We start from the raw sequence: 21,928 nt of genomic DNA on the forward strand, positions 1-21,928 counted from the left end.
TTTAGTTCACCCCATATAAGCCTGGTTCACCTCATCATTCCCTGTGAAGTCTTGTACGTTATTCCACTGCATTTCTGAGCCCGTGTCCTGGTTTTCCCGTTCCTGCCTCACCCTCTGGATTTGTCTGTTTGTTTGGATTGCCTGCCTGTGTATGACCTTTGCCTGGATTCTGATTACGATTTGGATTTACTTTAATAAACTGCATTTGGATCATCAACCTTCGTGTCTCGGAGCAGTTCATAACAGAAGACTTCGCCAACATGGATCCGCAGTCTAGAGGACTATGTACTGGACTTTATCAACCTGGGTCAGTTGACAAACATGGGCGAGTTATGCCTCATGATTTTTTTTAGGGGGTGGCTATCTGAGCCACTCAGTTCAGTCATGCCATTGCACGACCCTAATTGGTCCCTCGGTTTATACATCAAACTTGCATTGCAACTGAGTAGCTCTGCAGTTACTGTGGATGTCGTGGAGGAGGAACACAAAAGCCATGATTTATGTCATGATTCATGTCTGTGTTCCCCTGTCTTGTACCATGTTAGCAGTTCCCTGTTATGTTGATTAGTCTCCCCAGGTGTTTCGTATTAGCCACGCCCCTTGTTATCTTGTTTAGCTTGTTTGCCTTTGTATTTAAACCTCTGTGCTTCAGTTGTTGTTGTAGTTGTTGCTGTTAACTTTTCCTTGTTCCTGTCCTGAGTTCCTTGTTCTGTTGTTTGCCCTGGATTACCTGTTTGTTTCATTGAAGTAGTGCTTGCATGTGGATTCTCTCTCCGCTTCATTCCTGCCTCACTGTTACACCTATTTAGTATATCTGCTTTACACGTGAGTTGAGGTTTGTGAACCAAAGTGCAGACTTTTATAAGAAAAACAAAAATTCAGAAAAGACAAAAAGTAAAAGACTAAAACTAGACTTGACTGTAAAGTGGGTTGATATTTGCTGTGGGAGAGGTTAAAGAGAACCTCAGTGCTCCTCCTACAGTGAATTCCAACCCTATCCATAATGAGCACTGCACTGTAGTTAACAAGGTCAATTGCTTACAAAACATGTAATGGTTAATTAAAGGCTCTTTGAACCTGTTTTATTCTGCAAACACAATTTAGGACATAACAGAAACAGAAGCTTCTATAAAGCTCTATAAAGCTTCATCTGCACTGATATATTGTAGTAGGTATTTTACCTCCCTCAGACAACCCATAAAGTTGTTGCTAACAGGTGATCCAGGCAAGTCGGCTGTACCAGGACTTCCTCCAACACAGAAGAAGTCATCAGAGCCAAGCATAGCATAGTCCTCTTGAGTATATTCTTTGGTGGTCGATATTCCGTCTGCAGATATTGTTACCTAAAGAACAAACCACAGGAAAATGAAATACAGGTACCACTTTGCTACTGTCTGGATTTCGGTTTCTTCAGTCACTAAGAAGCACTGAACACTGCATAATGACACAATGGAGAACACGCCAGTGGTCACATGATCGTAAGCCCTATAGAAACACACCAATTCATTGGCTGATGGTGCTGAAGTGCCACCCATAAGGAGCTGCACAACCTGTCACCATCACCTCTGATTTTCTTATCTTCAGTACACTATAGTTTCAGCCCCTTTTGTCTAGCCACTCGCCTTTAATTTGATTATTCCCTTCTTTAATTTGATTAAAGAATCGTATTCCTCTCACACACTGGGAGCCGCGACCATGCGAGCATCAATGATTTCCACACAATTTCTCCAGAGAGAAAAAAATCGCCTGCCAGCTCGTACAACAGCAAAAATCGCATGTCCAGCTGAAAGGAGCAAGCACATGGAGATTTGAAGCTTTCTCTCTCTACCTGTCCTAGCTCACACCACTCAGTGAAACAGCAGACGTTCCAGATGCACTTGTAATGTAGGCCAGAAAGAGCGGTGCGTGTAATCCTCACTTCCCTGGCCTCAAGAGGCGCACTAGCAACTGACACTAGAGACTGCTGACGCCTTTAGCGTCCTTGTTAGCGTGCCTGCCTCCCATGCTGGAGACACCGGTTCGAAGTAGGACCGGTTACATTTGGTGTCATGACCTGGATGGGAGTGAAGTTTAGGGGGGTGAGAGAGTAATGGAAGCAAGCGAGTAAGAGCTATATGTGTAAACCACACTCCCTTGGCCTCAAGAGGCGCGCTAGAGGCTGCGGTCTTTGGCGTTGTTGTTCGTGCCCAGCTCCCATGCCAGAGGTGCCGGTTTCAATCCTGCTCGGAGCAGGTCGAGTAGGAGCGGTCACACACCCTCACTGTGAGAAAGACAAGCCTGCGTTTCCTCTGTCCATTTACCCTGGTCTTTCTCACAGCATCTCACTGAAGGTGTTGTGCTTTCAGTTTCCCCTTGCACTGAACCACAAATGCTCTTGTACAAAACATGGCCAATGTCCCCATGAGGACACTGTTACAAGCTCTACACATCGTTCCCCCTATAGTATAGACTAGGGCTGTTGTAGAAATCTAGAAGCTACACCCATAAGGAGGTACGTAACAGCACCCTTTTAAGTGCATACTTGGGTCCATTGCCTCAAATTGTTCTGCAAGGTACACAAACCTATGCAGCAATGGTGAGTATGACCAGCAACACAGTGTCATGTTCCCATTCAGGGAACCAGGGTTACATTCAGTAACCTAGATTACAAAAGAAACCTTTTTAAGGAACTCAGAGGTGCCTCCAGTTCAGAAGGCACCTCTGAATTTCAAAGGGATAATTCCTTCATTCTGACAGCACAGCGTTGGGATACTGTCCTCAGATATTTACAAGACCTGGGTCTGGGAGTGAAGCCGTTCAAGCCTCTTTCATTTGTATGACACAAGTTCTTTTCTCTTAAGACAGCTCTGCTGTTAGCTTTGGCCTTGTTTGAGAGAGTAGGCTATTTGCATGCATTATTGTTAGTTCAATGTTTATGGATTTTGCACCAGGCCTGTCAAAAGTTATTTTCTGCAGTCCTTTTCACTTCCCCTGTTTGAGGAACAGGAAATACTTTAATGGCCTATGTTGACCGTATGGATCAATGGTGCACGTCTGAGCAGCTTTTTTGGTGGTCATAAGAGAGGATCTGCAGAGACTTTCACATTAGCTATTGGATGTGATTTCCAAAGCTTATGAGGTGTACGGGCTGCTTTCGTCTCTGGGTATCTAGGCACATTCTACTCAGCATGGGCCCTTGCTAAAGCCTCTCTTTTCAGGACTTTTGTATGGCGGCAGGTTGGTCTTCTCTACAAGTTTTTGTCAGGTTTTATAACCCGGATAAGGGTTTGGCTCCCACTGCACACGTTTTGTCTTTCTGAGAAGTATTTAAATGTATTTCCTAGTATTGCCTAGTGTTAGTGTGCAGCATCTTCTTACCACACAGAGTTAAGTATTTACATTTACGGCTTGCATGGTATTAAAGTATATAATTTCCACTGCATCATTATGGTTTGTGAACCTTGCAGAAAATATAAGACAATGGACCAAGTATGCACATAAAAGGGTGCTGTTATGTAACCAGGGATGTGATTGTGCGAGTGAAAAAAAGCAAGAATTCTTTTTAAAGACCCACCGTGAAGCTTTTTTTTTTTTTTAAACACCTGAAACGGCCATTTATGGAATGAACTACCAGAAACTGTGATGAGTGACACATGGACATATATTTAACAGTTATAATTTATTTCTAGTAATACAAAACAGGATGTCTTGACAACTTTAGGGAAAATGTAAGGGGGATAAGTGCTATTCTGTAGTTCTGTAATAAAACAACTGTGCTTCCAATACCGATCAATCTCATTCAGTAAATAAAATTCCACTCAAACTTCTACAATAGGAATAGGTTACATAAAAAAATAATTTAAAAAAGTGTTTGGGGAAACTGCACATCATATTCTGGTTACACAGATAAAACAACCTAAGAACCATTTATGAATTATATTAATGCTTTTTACGTATTAGAAAATGAAGACTACACAATCTTATCAGCAGGATGATTAAATTATATTACCTGGAATAAACTATATACAAAAAGGGAGCAGAGAACGTGACAGATCGAGCCCAATCTTCACGAGTTCATGCTTTGCGTGCTCTTTATATGCATAAATGACCTTTTTATGTGCATCCAAATCACTTTTTAGCGTACAGATATGACACGCAATTTGTGCGTGCATACGATACGAAATGTACACACCCAGCCAATTCTACACAGCGGGTAAATTTTGCAAACCAGATGCACATAAAAGATTACTTTTGCGTATAAAGAGCACGCTAAATAAAAGCGCTCGTGCAGTGCCAGGAACGATGGTGAGGCTGTCCATAACTTGAGTCTAGCGTGAGTTTAAACACTCAAAAAACTCACGGAACCACAGTGATTCTGTAAGGCTTCTGACCCTGTGACCACTGACATGTTCTCTATTGCACAGCATTTCGTTCCCACTCTGGAAACCAGGGTTACATCCAGGAACATTTTTCCTTTATTTTCTTTAGACTAAAACCCTTTTTTTTCTTTTATTGCATGACTTATATATGCACAAGGTATATGTGTGAAGACTTAATTTACTTGAATACAATTAGGTGTTGATGTATTAAACAAACAACAGCATTAGTATTGCCCCATAGCAACTTAAAATTAATTGACAGACACAAAAAGGGTTTTAGTAACTTAGATAGTCTTGATAGGATATTTAATTGTAAGTAAATTAAAAGAAAACCATGCAACAGGGTTAACACTGAAAATGCACTCTATTTTTAGCAGTGCCACAATTTAGTCAAGAAATCAAAATCTCATGCAGTTTTCTTTTTTGTGCATTCACATTAATTATAGTCAGATATTGTGTGGATTTTATGTGTATACAGAGCATATATTAAAATATGACAACTAAACATTTAAAAAATGTGGCACATGGAGGGGCTAGAGTAAAAAAATAGTAAGCCAAAGACAAATAGATTATAGGTGACTTTATCAGCACAGCATTTTCAATGAAGACCATGCAGAATGGGAGGGAATAGAGATGACTGTGACAGTCAGGACATGTTTCAAACTACTGCTGTGTAAAGGGTGATCCTTATAATGGTGGTAACTTGAAAATGAACTAGACAAGGAAATAGGATAAAAGACTAAATTAAGAAGATTGAATTGAAAAATCGAAAATGGAAAAAAGTACCAACCAGTTAAAAGGATGTTTACAAATAAAGAAAACACACAGCATACCCAAAAAAAAAAAACAATTTAAATAATATCTACATGACAATGTAGTTTCTTTACCATAGCATATCCAATGCCTGAGTGCTTTGTGGAATAAGAGGGGAAAGGAAATAAAAAACTGTGAATAAAATAACAAATGATACTCAAAAATTTGTTTGTTAAACATTAAAGAAACGTTTAGTAGAATGACATACTCCATGATCGACGTTAGTTTTACAAAGCATATTAGTAGCTGCGTAAAATCAAACAAAATAATTGATATGCAATGACACTTTAATTTGATGGTCCCCTTTCAACATTCCACTAACAATAAGTAACTTTGCAACTACATGTCAACTAACTCTTATAGGAATTATTTCTATGGTAATGTCACTTTGTGTTACGAGATCTTGACTGAATCATTGGTCTGTTTGGCTCCTTCGAAGCTCCTGTAGCTCTATTACCTGACGCAAATTCCGTGTTACTTTCACATCATGCCATTCATTGTCATTAAATTTCCCATCGACCAGCTCCACCAGAGCTTCAAATGCCCCGGAACCCAAATTTATGACGAGAGACACCGCCCCATTTATCAGCGCCAGGTTGACATAGTCAGAGGATTTTCCTGTGTGCAGCAACAGTCCATTTCTCTGAAGTGTTTTAAACGACAGTGTGATTTCTTCGCTGCTGCCATGGATCGGGTTCAGAGAAAGGTCGTAGCAGAAGTACTCTGAACCTTTGAATGTCGCCACAAATTCTTCTTCTATTCCTGAAAACAAAGATAAAAAATGATGGGTTAAAAAACAGACAAGTGCGGAGACGAGCGGTGATATGGAGGTCAAGTGAAAGATGGCTAACACCTTTCTTAACACCTGTCTCTATTCCTAGTGATTAGCGGAGAGACAGCTAAAAGCAAACCAAGCACCTGGGATGGGAGAGAGAGACCTGAGCTACATTGTTAGACTTTTTTATGTACTAGGCAGAGTGCCTGACTGAGTTTATTTTCTGCTTGATTTTGAGTTAATAAAAGACTTGGATAACTCGCCAACCTGACTTCTTCATCATTGTTATCTTTGAACCTTTTGCACTGGATCCGAAACCAGGGACAAAGAAATCAGCACGCCCTGGACGCAGCCCCCACCGTCTCCCGCTGGTGAAAATGGGTCCGCCAGACAATCCAGAGGCATTTGTGTACCAGCGGAGGCGTGTGGCTTGGTGCGCCTGATCCTGCTGCTGTCTGGGGAAGCAGCACAACAGATGCCTGTGGAGAACCTCCTGGCTTATGATGATCTGAAGCGGGCCATTCTTCAACGCATCGGCCACTCACCTGGCTAGGTGACAGCGGCCGACCATTCCTGATGGCCAAACAGCTCCGGGACGCTTACCGAAAGTGGCTGATGGCCCAGACTCGGGTGGTACTGGAGCTCGGCTACCTTGAGGAACGCCCTGCCTGGTGTCGCTGGATCAGGCCATCCAGCTGGCAGAGGACCATCTGGTGGTGTGCCCCGGGGTCGGCAAGCCCCTTGTTAATCTCTCTCTCTCTATCCTCTCCTTCTCTCTCTTGCCCCACCTCCGTTACCAGTTTGATCTAGGACACGGGGCGTGGCGTCGGAGCTGATGCTTCATCTCCACCTTTTCCTACTCTCCGCCAGTCTCTTTGCCATTCTTCTGCTGCTAGGGCGGCGGGAAGGCCTGGGCCAGTCTGCGGGGACCCATGTCATTTCCAGGATAAGTGTCTAGTGATAGAAGTGGAAACATTGATCCGGGTCCCCGACTCCCTGTGGACTGCCCCCGATCTGTAACCAAACCACCTTTCATCAAAGCCTGATGCAACAGAAGGCATTGGATATGAGCCGCAAGGTTAAGGTGAGGTGTGTACACAGGGATGTGGTGGATTGTCCTTTAATAACTGTCAATATTTAATTAAGGGGAGAAAAGCATAGAGTTAAGGTGGCGGTTAATCCCCACCTTAGGCGTCCACTAATTTTGGGTACAGATTGGCCAGCATTTACAGATGACTTTCCTCTTGAGCAGTCTTGTGATGAAACACTTATGAACGCGTATGACCGGGATCAGCCGCTCTCCTATCCCCATTTTCCTATTATAAAAGACAGGTTATATGTGGTGGCCCAAGACACCCAGACAAAGGAAGATACAACCCCAGTCATTAGTGCCAAAAAGTCGTTGGAAATACCTTTGCAGGCGGCTCATTGTAGTCCCATGGCAGGCCACTTCGGGGAAGCAAAGACACGTCTCATGGTGCGATTTTTTTGGCTGGGTATTCAAAAAAACGTCAGCCGGTTGTGTGCGGCATGTCGTGAATGCCTTCACACAGCTGTAGTGAAATTCAGTATGTCATGGACCTCCAAGCTTAACTCCATACATTGGGGCAGCTCTCTATGGAGAATTTGCCTCAGGCACAGGACAAAGTAGGCTGCACAATAGGGGTATGCGAAAGCGTAAATTTGCACAGGGAGATAAAGTGCTAGTATTACTACCAACGTCTAGTTCTAAATTACTCGCAAAGTGCCAAGGACATTTTGTGGTTACACGGCAAGTTAGGGATCTCGATTATGAGGTAAGACGAACGGACAGGGGCAATTCATGTCAAATTTATCATCTCAATCTTTTAAAATGCTGGAATGAGGTGACATCGGTTGAGTTAGCAGCGACCGTTTTGGCAGAGGAAGATCTCGGACCAGAAGCAGCTGTCAAAATTAATCTACTCGCTCACTGATTTAGCCAAGTTGCAAGCAGATTTTGCAGATGTGTTTTCACACCTGCCCAGTCGCACGAACCTCATACAGCACCATATCGAAACAATCCTCAGGGAAATAGCGCACAGCCTTCCCTATCATTTACCTGAACACAAGTAAAAAGTAGTACAGGATGATTTAAAGGCCATGCTAGAGTTGAGCATAATAGAAGAATCGCATAGTGACAGGGCGAGCCAGATAGTTTTGGTACCCAAAACGGATGTGTCTGACCGTTTTTGTGTTGATTATAGACAAGTGAATGCTGTGTCGAAATTTGAAGCTTATCAAATGCCCTAGGTTGATGAGCTGCTTGATCAGTTAGGTTCGGCTTGCTTTTTTTCGACACTGGATTTAACAAAAGGATATTGGCAGATAGCCTTATCACCATTATCCAAAGACAAACAGGCTTCACTATGCCATTCGGATTACACCAATTTATTACTCTTCCGTTCGGGTTGTTCGGGGCTCCCGCTACCTTTCAGCGTATTATGGACAAAATCCTCCAGCCACATAGTGTGTATGGCGTGTATCCTGAAACATCTATGTGCTGTCCTGAGTTCGCTGAGGGTGGCTGGCCTCAAGGTGAACCCGCGGAAGTGTGCAATTGGGCGTGTGGAGATAATGAATCTGGGGTTTTCACTTGGCACATGGGCAGCTGTGTCCCCAAAATGATAAGACTGCTGCGATTGCAGCCTGCCTTTGTCCCAAGACCAAAAAGGTTGAGACAGTTCCTGGGGCCGACAGGGTATTATAGGAAGATTATTACTAACTATTCGGAGCTCATCAGCCTGCTGACTGATCTCACTAAAAAGGAAGCACCAGATCTAGTCTAGTGGACCTCCGGAGCTATGCCAACAGGCCCTAACCAAAGTAAAGGCTGCCTTGTGCGGCAGGCCGGTCTTACACTCTCCTAACTTTGATCTCCCCTTTTTGTTACAGATAGATGCATTGGACAGGGGGCTGGGTGCAGTCCTGTCCCAGGTGGTTGGAGGAGAGGAGCAGCCAGTGGTTTTCAAAAGCCAACTAAGTCAAAAGCTCTCAAACAGAGAGACTAGATACCATTTAAATGAGGTGTTTGGCCATTCGTTGGGCCGTCCTCACCCTCCGTTATTACCTCCTGGGATGGGAATTTACTCTCTGTTAGGACCACACAGCCCTCCAGTGGCTCCACTGCACGAAAGATGCCAACGCGCAGATCAGCCGTTGGTATTTAGCTTTACAGTCCACATGATGGGGGCGCAGATGGCTGTAGCCAACTTTCTCTCTAGAAATGAGGAACAGTGGGGCAGTGGGGGTATGTGGCGAGGGGGGTGTAATTATGCTAAGTCTGCAGTGGGTGAATGAGTGGGGATAAGGTCAAGTGAATGATGGCTAACACCCGTCTTAAAACCTGTCTCTATTCCTAGTGACTGGTGGAGAGACAGATTTAAGCAGCCCACACACCTGGGACGGGAGAGAGAAAGAGACCTGTGCTACACTGTTGGACTGTTAATTTTTTGATGTACAAGAGTAGGCAGAGTCCTAGAGTGTTTCATTTGTGTTCATAAATACTTGGATAACTCGCCACCCCAACTTCTTCGTCATTGCATCTTTGAACCTTTTACAGATGGATTAATTCATAGGATCTCTGAGCTGTTTTTTTTTCCAACAAAGAAAAGGAATAACATTCATAAATGACAAAGCCTGTTATTGTACAACCCTGTTTCAAACTAAATTAATCCTACAACTTCAAGATTTGATAATGCTGTTTTAAACTTTGGAACTTTGCAAGGCAACATTCTTTAAAAATATATATATATTTTTGGTGATTTTGCCTTTATTCTGATAGGATAGTATAGAGTAGACAGGAAGCTAAGTGGGAGAGAGAGGGGGACGGGATTGGGAAAGGTCCGCGAGCCGAGACTTGAACTCGGAACTTCGAGTGACCCAAAGCACAATCACGCTACCTGTTGGAGCGCTGCCCATGAGGCTATTGGCTCTGACACCAAGCAACATAAAAAATTTGCTTTGCCTACATTTCCTGATTTCATAACACTTTTCCAGTGTATCATGATTTTCATCCATCATCCATTACACAAGCACACAACAGTACAGTAATGAGACATTTTAGAAAATATAAAGCATAGCAATCAATCTTAGCTTCCACGTTGGGTTACTGAACTGTTTTTAAACAATAGGAAGCATGTGTTGCACCCAATACATGATAAACTTGGATCTTTAGGTGAAGTTCGCCACTCAAAGAAGTTGCTCTTACCACAGTGCTGTATGTTTGCAGTCATTCCCATGTCCTTGGTAACGATAATTAGGATTGTGGGTATTGTACTAATTTTCACAAAATTTAAATCAGACTTTCTAATAGCTGCTATACAGACACGTTACCTTTTAACAACCTTCGAGAACAAGGATAGTTCTATCTTTAATATGTTATTGCAAAAAAAGAAATTTCTCTATGAAGAATAAACGGAAGCTCCTCACTGAACTGCTTGTTAAGAGTGGCCAAGATAGCAAATTAAGGTATGTTTTAAATGTTTTGTGTTTTGTTTGTGCAAAACCTACTGCCATTAAATTGGAGTTGGATTGAGAATTGTTTTCCAAAGATTTCTGGAAAATATATTCTTTCTTATGCACATAAATGTTGACTTTACAACAATGTCAACTCAACTCAACTCAACTTTATTTATAGAGCACTTTCAACACCACAAGTGGAACCAAAGTGCTGTACAGAAAATATAAAAGAGAAAAATAAAAACAAAAACATAAAAACAATGCAAACATATATGTCATACACAGCTTACAAAGCATATTCAAATGCTAAAGAAAACAGATGTCCAGCAAAAGCCCCTGATTTGAACTTGAATAACATCCTGTAGTCCAGTAACTTATTTTAGGTAAAGTTTAATAAAAAAATTAACTGGAAAAAATGTTACACAGTCAAAAAACTGTATCGCTCCAATATTGCATCACACAAAACACGAACGGTCATTGCCGGAAATTACATCATCATCAATATGAAATATAATACATATTAAATTATTTACTTATTGTTATGCTTAACCAACCCACAATTATTTATTCCACCTCTACATAAGAAACAAATAACATATGGCTCTTGCAGACCCTATTAAGTAGTAAAGAGCCTTCAAACATTAACAGATCGAGTAATGATGTAATGATGCACTTACTGTTCACAGTCGTGTTCACAGCTAAACAGAGAATGTTGAATCGGACATGATACACACAAATGCTCAAAAGAATATGAAAAGTAAATTAAATGAATAAAAGATTGGTCTTTTCCAGTGTCAAAATAATGTATAAGTGCATTAGTGCCCATCCAGTTTTTCAGCAGCGCTGGTTCCAGGAGTATTTAAGGAAACGTCTAAGTTACTAATGCAACCCCCGTTCCCTGACGGAGGGAACAGTGACGTTACGTCAGACTGACGTCATGGGGTCTCGCCTGGGAGCCCAATAATAATAATCACCTCCAAGTAGTAACAGAACGAGCCAATGAACATTGGCAAGTGAGATTTGCATGCCGAGTCACACCCACCCGGACATACAGGTAAGAACAGGACCGGTATTACTCTTAGTATTATTATAGGACTCCACTTCAAAGCATAAGCGCGCCTCATAGATGGGGCTCTAGCTGAAGTGAAAGTGTCCAACTGCCGCTGGAGGTAGATCACTAAAGTCCTCTGCATGCCGTCCAGAGACCACACATGGTGGTTCCAGAGGTCTGGACGCAGGTGCCATATGGTGCCCCGTCCCTGAGAAAGCAGGTCATTCCTCAGAGGAATTGGCCAGGGAGGGGATGTCGTGAGGCACATCAGTTCTGGGAACCAGGTCTGGTTGGGCCAGTACGATGCAACTAACAAGACCTGCTCCTTGTCCTCCATGACCTTGCACAGTGTCTGTGCGAAAAGGCTCACTGGGGGAAACGCAAATTTGTGTAGGCCCAGAGGCCAGCTGTGTGCCAGTGTATCCGTGCTGAGGGTCCCGTCGGTCAGGGAATAGAACAACTGGCAGTGGGCAGACTCCTGGGAGGCAAACAGGTCTACCTGTGTGTCCCCGAATACGCTCCAAATCAGCTGGACCTTATAGGGATGGAGTCTCCGACTGAGCTCGCCCAGGATATAAATGGCGCGCAGAGGAGGAGATGGCGGGTCACGACCGCAATGCCAACATGGACATGCTCTTGCTGTGAAAACATGCACCATCCTCGAATGCTCTCTCAGCATGCTGTTTGCCCAAGCATGAGAGACAGCGATCATGGCCGTCAGATGAAGTCAGGAGACGACCGCATCCAGAAACACACGAACGGAAAGACAGCTTGAAAAAGACGCTCACCGCTCGCGCTTGCTCTTTTAGCCGAAACACCCAGGGACGAATGCTGCACTGTGTGCACAGCAAGCTGGATGCAGACACCGCTGGAATGCGCCTTCTCACTGGAAGAGAGATCCCACAACGAGCTACCGGCAAAATAGCAATTAAAATTGGTGTTTTCGGAATGTTTCTCCTGATAGTAATTAAAATTGCTCTTTGTTCTTTGTAGAAATTTACTCTTCTTTAGAAGCAAAATATGAATGAAGTGAGTAATGCCAGTCCTATTTATACCCGTATGTCCGGGTGGGTGTGACTCGGCATGCAAATCTCACTGGACAATATATTAATTGGCTCGTTCCGTTACCACTTTGGAGGTGATTGGGCTCCCAGGCGAGACCCCATGACGTCAGTCCGACGTAACATCGAACTTGACTGACTGACTGGGAACTGAGGGCTAAAATACACAGGTGAGTAATCAACATATAACAGAACAGGTGCGTAAATTAAATGAACAACTATGGAGACTAACTAGGAACACAGGCAAACGGAAACATGGAAAACCAAACTTAAACAGATTGAAACTAAACAGAACTAAACACAAATGTTACAAATACGGGCTTGACTCCCGTTGCACGTTCATACAGACAGTATTCGAGACGCTACTGTAAGTTGCTGTGTGAACAGGACATTGAGACTCACACCTGTCAGTAAATGCAGTTGTCAATCCTAAAAACTGACAGTGTGAACGTAGCTAATTGCTGGAATTTTCTGTACAGCATCATGGGCAATGTAGTTTTTCATAATGAATTCCACTGTTAAACAATTATTTTAAAACTAAGTTGAAATAATGCAGGCTTACAGCTTCAACACAAGCAAATACTATTGATTAACATCCTCGTAGCTCACAGTATGGCTGTCTTTAAAGGTTTATAACAAGTTATAGGTAAAAATCTATTTCCCTATGGAGAACACAAATGGCGTTTTTACTGTTGCACTCTATAGTGTACAGCTATTTCTATGAATATTCCAACCTCAAAAGATATTTGCCCCTTATGGAAAAGAAACATGTTTCAGCTAATGATTGTTGGCATATTTTTGTTCATCTAAAATGAAACCCATGTTTGCTACTGGCACACAACAACAATCTGAACCAAATCATGAAGAACTCCCGTGACCACCCCTCCAATTAATTCATTAAGTAGCTGAAGGTACTGAGGGGAAAAGACAGGACAGGACTAAGGTAGACAAATGTGGAAAAGAAACAGAGGCCCTACCTTGGTCGCCCATCATGAGGTGTGCCAGACCTTAAAGGAAAACAAGAGCACAGTCAGCAAAGCATTTTGCCAGGAGTAAACTGAGACTGAGTCATCATGATGCTTGAGGATGTGATTGAGATAATGCATGAAATAAACACGAGACACGGTTTTATACTAAGAAATAAGCCACTCGAGGATGAGCATTATAGTGGGCAAGAATTTGGCGTAAAAATGTGGGCAAGAGTAATATGCGCACACAATACACTTTTTTTGTAATAATAATAGGAAGAATTACTTCTCACAAGTCATACATTTAATGAATCTAACTATGGGCTGTTTATGGCACCATAGCAACTCGCACATTTATATAGAATATATAAAGGCTATGTCCACACTAGTGCGTTTTCGATTTAACAGCGTTTTAAAAAGATCTCAGGGACAGCAAAAAAAGAACAACAAAGTCGGCAAAGCTTGCAGTTTCGTCTCCATGTTATTCTTTACACGGTCATCGAGGCTGGTTTGTTAATGTCATGTTCTGGTACCGTAATGGTCATGTGATAGGGACTTGACAAATTAGGGAAAGGATACACAGTGATCCAGAAGACCCAACCAGGGAGTGAATGTTGGCAGCCACACCTTCGTCTTCAAAAGGCTACATTGAAACGCAACCCTGGAGTTTTTAAACTAAACCGGGGTCTGAAGTGTTTCCAAAAGTCTTCGTTTTCGAGGATTGAAAACTCCGGAGTACTGTGGACGCCAGACGCAACCGTTTTATAAGTTATGCATTTTAAAACGTAAACCCAGTAGTGAAAACGGTAAGCACTTTTTATTTTACTATATCTCTTTTTTCTACTTAAAAACTAAAAAAACTAAAAAAGCCAGTAGCGGACTTCACAGACATTTTCTCAGGAGAAAACTACGTAACGGTGTCCTCACTGCTGCCCATGTTGGCCCATTTAGAAGGTGTGCTGGAGGAGTCAGATGATGATTCCAAACTGACAGACGACCTGAAGCGTGTCATCCTGGAGCAGAAGGCAGATATGGTGATGACACCATCCAGAGACTGATGCGTAAAGCAACACTGCTTGACCCCAGGTACCGAGGGGACCATATGAAACCTCCCGAACTTCATTCCACAAACTCTGAAATGATGGAAGAGATTGTGATAGAGATTGATCTGTCGCTGCCAAGTCCAACACCAGGTCCCTCACATGCTGGAGAAGAGGGAGAGGAACCAGATGCCGGTGCCTAAGAAAAAAAAGTGGTCTTTGGGCAGCCTTCTTGGAAAAAGAGCAGCCAAAGCAGCCACGGCGCTCACTGATGAGCAAAAGGTCGAGTCAGAAATGACCATGTACCTGCAGGAAATGGCCATTGATGGGGAAGAGGACCCACTGACTTGGTGGAAAACGAACGAAAAAAGGTTTCCGTTCATGGCAAGATTAGCACGGAAATATCTGTGCATATGTGCTACCAGTAATCCATCAGAGCGGGTCTTTAGCACAGCGGGTAGTGTAGTTACTCCAATCCGCATCCTATTAAAACCAGACAAAGTGAATATGTTGGTATTTCTGGCCAGAAACATTGAAATTTAAACATGGTCTATGGTGAAAGATATTAGACTTCTTTGCGCACTTTTCGCAATCCGTTACGTAGCTATTCAATTTTGATTTTGCATATTGTTTTTTAAACGTTCATTCATGTAGCATATGACCACTTTACAATATTTCAATAACATAATTTATTTTGTAGCCTATGCTTTGCACGACAAAAAGTTAATTGTGCTGCTAATTATAAGTGAAATGGAAATCCCGAGTTTTGGTCTGAGTGTTGATCCCGTTTTCTAGTTCCTGATTTGTTGTTCTTCTGTGTGTTAATAAATGTGTTATCAGAATCACCTTGTGATTTGATATTATGGCCAAGGCAAATTGTCTTTAAAAGTATTAACCAGACAAAAGTTATCTGACGTTCGCTGAAGTATGGGCTTATCTTAAAGTGCCGCTTCAGTGCAGTAGCCACAGAAGAGCTATGTGACAATGAGCAAGATTTCCTGAGACACTACAATAGGCTACTAATAATTCATTAATAAGGGCTGTTTTCTTGTACAAAATAAAATATTTTAAGTTAAATGTACAGTGTAAGACATGTAAAAAAGACAAGAGGCTAACAATGTCAAGATCAATATTTGTGCAGCCTGACACGGTATTTTCACAGACTAACACGTCACGTCTCTGGCATAGACTACAGTTTTTAAAATAGCATGCATAATTGCATATGCATTAGTTATATTCTCAATTTAATTTAGGTTAACTATAGAAGAGACTAAGATTAGTGTGTGTGTCTGGGTGGGGGGTGTGGCATCACGATGTTGGTCAGCCATCACAATGGATGATGATATCGAACATCGGCACAACCCCATAACTCAGTGCAAACTTTGATGTATCAACAACCAAAGAAAACAAATTGCTACAGGCAGCAAATTCTACATGGATACATTTAGCAATATGACCTCATCTTTCCTTCCCAAGGTTCAGTTTAGACCGGCTTATATAGCCTAGGACAGGCTCATTACAACCAAGACCGTACCAACTGCAGGGGCATCAATCCCAAAAACCTTAAACATATGACCATTTAACTTCCAAAAATAAATAAAATAAACTCATTCGGCAACTTTAACTAAAGTAAAAACCATAAGACATTTTTCCATGCCTACATCAAGGGTTAAGTTCCCTTCCCTATTAATAGAAATGGTTTCACCTATTCACAAGAGATCGGCATTTCTTCCCGACCCTTTCGATCAGAGAACGTGAAGCTTTGGGGGCTCTTAGTGAAGATGTTTCAATTGTGATCAAGCCTGCCGACAAAGGTGGTGCTGTTGTAATACAAGACAAAGATTCATATCGTAATGAAATTTTTAATCAACTCGGAGACCAGGAATTCTACTCCTCCCTGACTTGCGATCCCACGAGTCGCTTCTTTAATATGATAAAAAAAACTTTGATTGGTGGCGAATCAGACAATTACATCACTAAGGAGGAATTTGACTTTTTATTACAAACTCATCCAGTACGACCGGTTTTTTACACCTTGCCGAAAATCCACAAAAAATGCGAGGGAACTATTCCAGGCCGTCCAATCGTGGCCGGTTGCCAATCCTTAACTGAGCCTATTTCTCAGTATGTAGACTGGCACATTAAGCCAATTGTCTGGACATTACCCTCATATTTAAGGGACACTACTGATTTTTTGAGTAAACTGATGAATGTCAATGTATCAGATGTTGATTTGTTATGCACTATGGATGTAACTAGCCTTTATACTAATATTCCACATGATTTAGGTTTATGTGCTTTAGAACATTATTTAAAATCTAGAGATGTTGATAAGCCTCCTACAAAGTTCTTATGGGATTTGGCACATACAGTGCTGACCATGAACTATTTCAAATTTGAAAACGGTTTTTATCATCAAGTGAAAGGTACGGCGATGGGATCTCCATTTGCCCCTAATTATGCAAACTTGTTCATGGGCAAATTTGAAGCAGACTTTGTGTATTCTTCAAGTAACATTTTTCATCATTGTTTGAAGTGTTGGTTTCGATATATTGACGATGTGTTTTTTGTTTTTAGTGGAACAGTTGAAGAACTTAATCAATTTCACGAATTCTTAAATTCCAGAATTGACTCCATACGATTTTCATTGGAATACAGTATGTCTTCTATATCGTTTCTTGATGTTAAGGTTTTTAGATCTACTGGACAGACTCTTCAGACGACAGTATATCGTAAATCCACAGATAAGAATAATTTTTTACATTCTAAAAGTTATCACCCTCCATCTATGAAAAAAAGCCTCCCGTCTAGTCAGTTTTTGCGTATAAGAAGGATTTGTAGTACTGATGAAGAATTTGAAAACCAGGTGAAAGTAGTATATAACCGGTTCCTTTCAAAAGGTTACGATAATATGAATCTCGACTCGAGTTTGGACAGGGTACGTGGTATTGAACGTGAATCACTTTTTAAGAAAAAAACAGTCATTTCAGATAATCGAGTTGTCTTATCTACGACATTTTCTCCCCTTTCGGGTAAGATCAAGTCAATAGTGAATAAACATTGGCATATTTTATCGAGTGACACACAGATTGGCCAGACTTTTCAAAACCCTCCGCTTTTTGCTTATAAGAGATCACGTAATTTGAGAGATATGCTGGTTAGAGCTGATTCTTACACTTCGCCTACCAATTGGCTTACAGCCCTTGATCCGGGCAATTTCCCTTGTAGGAGTTGCATTAATTGTAATGCGATGATTATGGGTAATTCCTTTTCACATCCACGGACCGGCAAGACATTCTCTGTGAGAGGGAGAATTACTTGCCGTACGTCCTTTGTTGTTTACTTGCTCAAATGCCCATGTGGGCTCTGTTATGTTGGTAAAACAAAAAGAGAGTTAAGAACAAGATTACACGAACACAAAAGTAACATACGCAATCATGATATCAAGTGATATCGAGATTAAACTCGTGGCGAGACATTTTAATGAGTTTGGACATGATATCTGTACTTTGAAATTTCAAGGCATTGAGTTAGTTAAACCTTTTCAACGGGGTGGAAATAGGGAGCGTTACCTTCTTCAGCGAGAGGCATTTTGGATTTATACACTTCAAACAGTATACCCTAATGGTTTAAATGAAGAATTGCCTTTGAATTGTTTTTTATGAAATCATGTTATTTGTCATTGAAATCATGTAAAAATGTATTTACCATGTATTCTGAAATTAATTTCTTTATACAGTTCAAATAGTATACCCTAATGGTCTAAATGAATTATTGCCTTTGAATTGTTTATGAAATCATGTAATTCGAAATTATTATTATTTTATTTTATTTTTTTTATTTTATTTCATTATTATTATTATTATTAATATATATATATATATATATATTTTTTTATATCATTTTTTGTTTTTGTATAAATTGTTCATAAGGGTCACATGGACATTATATATGGTATGTTGTGTTATTCCTGGTGTTTCCACAATGTTGGTAACTTGATGCACCTGAAGGTGCTGATGATTTGCGGAATGAGGTTCACCTGCGATGTGTTTCTTTTAAAAAACAATCTTTTCGGTGATTTCTGGTACACACTGATGATGGCTTAGGCCGAAACGCGTCTGTGAGGGCATGGTAATAATAAATGTATGAAAATAGAACCTGAGAGTGCGGTTTTTCATCTTTACTTTTGATAAACGTTTTTTATTACTCGCACCCATAAACTAATTTGCGAGTTGAGCGCGCCTGCTCTTAGTACTATTTAGAAATGGTTTAACCCAACACAAGAAAAAGGGAAGATGTGGTCCCGCCCCCTCCTTTGAGGAGTCACAGGAACAGGATATGGTGAGACAGCATGTGGGGTTACTGTTTGCAATGGGAGGATAAATACAGATTTGAAATAATAAACAACAAAAATGCATAACTACAACTTGTCTTTGTGTGGTTAATGGGAAAAATACACCAAAGGGAAACTACCGTAGACAGAACACGTTGTGATGACCGCCGATATGTGCACCTATCTGCAATCAACTCAAACAGCATATCTTAAACTTATTATAAATGAATGTTATAGAATAATGAACCAAATTAAACATTTGTATCATAAACCTAACAGACTGTACCATAGTCAACAGAAACACAAAACCATAAATAAAAAATGTAAAGAAACATAAGCCCATTAACAGTTTCTAAAGACTTCATATGCTGCCGTTATCGCGGTAGTGATGGCGTCATCTTAGCACCGTCATCACACTGGCGCTAAATATCACTAACAAAAATGAAAGTTGCTGCAGTAGGAGAAGCCACTGTATATAATAATTTTGTATATAAATTGCTCGCGCCTCAGAGCATGCAGACAAAACACCATAAAGTTATCTTGCTTTCGGAGACGGATGCGTGCTGTTCTGGGGGGTTATTATACTGAACCACTTTGACGACAGACTTTGCTCAGGCATTTCAGAACAACCAAAACAGTATTTCAGGCCTTGTCCACACTAATACGTTTTCGTTTTACGTTTGGCCTTCCGTCCACACTGAGACGCCGTTTTTGTCCAGTGAACACTGAGCTTTTTGAAAACACTTTTTTCTCAAGTGGATAAATTTGAAAAAGGCGTTTTGTAAATTCGGGACTTTGCGCGTTCCTTATTCTTTTCACTCTTCTTTACTATTTGTTCATCGGAACGTTGTGTGTCGGCCATATCAAAATTCAAGAGAATATAATTCTAACGTTAGTCGTTGTCTAGGACATCTCTCCTCTAGCTCAGTGGTTCCCAATTCCAGTCCTCGTGACCCACTGCTCTGCACATTTTGTATGTCTCCCTTATTTAACACACCTGAACCAGATCATCAGCTCATTAGGAGAGAGTCCATGAACTGAACTGAGTGTGTCAGATAAGAGAGACATACAAAATGTGCAGAGCAGTGGGTCACGAGGACTGGAATTGAGAACCACTGCAAGTCTAGCTAACTTCCCTCTTCATGCTTCTCTCTCCTCCACCCCCCACACCCCACTTCATGTGCACACGCACTGGCCCCCCACCCCCAAATCATTCTTGTCGGTTATTGGCTGGAACACTGTTTATGTTTCGTGGTCCAGGCTGGGCCAGTTTGTTTTTGTTGCTGTTTGTGGAGCCTGGGCTGTCTACAGAGACCGCGTTTCTTTACAGTGTGTTTAGGGGACAGGAAGCTAGTGGATGGTGAGGAGATGTTTTCTGTATGTGACAAAAAAAATGTTTCAGCCTAAAAAACACGTGACATCGCATGTTTATCTGGATTAATGTAGACGTAGCCTCAGATTCTGTGCAATGAGATTGGTCCACTGTTTAGTCCAGTTATGCCGTCCCATCGACATCGAGGAACTATTCGGTAAATATGTTTCCATCGTAGTTTATGCGCATGTTTGTTTTCTCATCGGATAAAAAGTTTATCCAACTCAATTGAGTGAATGCGTTTTTTTATGCACATTTTTAGACTTTTATGCGCATTTCCATCCAGTTTTTTTAAGCGATATCCCAAAATGCACATAAAAATAGGTGGATGGAAACATAGCTATTGACTATAAGGATCAGGCCAAACATTTCTCCATGAACCACATGGAAGTTCAGGTATTTGCTCATTTAGGACTTCTATATTGGAATTCATGGCAACGCACATCCATCCATCCTATCCTCTGTAGGATCCTCCGCAGGGATGCTGGAGTTAATTCTTCCAAATGTTGCTAAAGAACTACATTGTTTGGTGGAAGAATAATGATTTGTTATCAATAAATTATTACATTGTTTTTGAAATCGAAAATGTACTCTGCTATGATGCAGAAATAGCTGTGCCAGTACAGTTGCCCTGAACTAAATTCATTTAAATGAATAACATCATATTAAATAACATTTCCGCAGCATAGAGAAAAAGATAAAAAAGATAAATCATTGATGCATGAAATTAATCAGAAAGATAGATGTTGTTGAGTAAAAGTTGTCCATAATGTGATGTTTGATATCTAGAATTACAGCACAGATCAGTGCATCAGAGTAATTATTTTAGCAAATCAAAGTGATTTGTGTGTGAGAGAGATGGAGACAGAGGCCCAAATCCTGTAATCCTTCCGTCTGATCAAAGTAATGAAAAAAGCTTTTTAAATCATTTAATGGAGAGTTCAAATTTCAAATAATAAGCAGCATTCTGAGCTTTATATATATATACTAGATACAGCAGTGAGATAAACAGACATGCGGTTCAATTCATCAGCTCACTGATTTATGGTGAAAGATGTAGCTATTGATCTAACTTTATAATGTGTTGTTAAGTCAAATAACACCTCAGATTTTCACAACATGAAAAGCAAACATAATCCCAGTATTATTTCATATGAGCTTGAAGAAAAGATACTGTTATAACGCCATGTCGTGACGTGATAAGGCAACAAGCTAAAAAAAGGTTATTTTCCATGTAAATCTGACATGAGACAGGACATTTTGTCGATCGCTGGGTTTGCTTCTGCAATGCTATAATGGTAGACACATCAAAACTGTTTTATTGTCACATTTGTGTTTCATGTATTATATCACATGAGGTAAACAAAGATATTCAAGGCTTTCTATTTTCATGTAGAGCTGGAAAATCTGATTCATTCTAGTGACATTTGGACGGTTCTTGCAAATGAACAAAATTTCATGGCATTTCGGGTATTTTTGTATCAAGGTTAATACAACCCTGTTCATTCATTGAGAAAAAAAAACATCATTGATATAATTATTAATTATATAACTGGATGGCTAGCCTATATATTTCAAAAGATATTGATCCATAGTTATACATAACAAGGAATATTAGCCTAAGCATTTACTCCTCAGTCACCAGTAGTAACTAATAATTAAGAGTAATGAACTAGTT

The 21,928-nt window shown here is 40.8% G+C and overlaps 1 protein-coding gene across 7 annotated transcripts in view; it reads right to left on the reverse strand.

The window, feature by feature from the left end:
- Nucleotides 1-21,928, reverse strand: part of nrxn1b (neurexin 1b) — a 145,219-nt gene that overhangs the window by 111,097 nt on the left and 12,194 nt on the right. For all 7 annotated transcript variants that reach the window (XM_084391482.1, XM_084391483.1, XM_084391480.1 and 4 more), the window contains exons 2-5: nt 13,515-13,544; nt 5,629-5,933; nt 5,246-5,269; nt 1,182-1,343 (exon numbers count right to left, since the gene is read on the reverse strand). In XM_084391482.1, coding sequence (XP_084247608.1) covers nt 1,182-1,343; nt 5,246-5,269; nt 5,629-5,933; nt 13,515-13,544 — 521 coding nt within the window. The remainder of the gene's footprint in view (nt 1-1,181; nt 1,344-5,245; nt 5,270-5,628; nt 5,934-13,514; nt 13,545-21,928) is intronic.

The sequence above is a fragment of the Rutilus rutilus genome, assembly GCF_951802725.1.
Source record: "Rutilus rutilus genome assembly, chromosome: 20".
Classification (NCBI taxonomy): Eukaryota; Metazoa; Chordata; class Actinopteri; order Cypriniformes; family Leuciscidae; genus Rutilus; species Rutilus rutilus.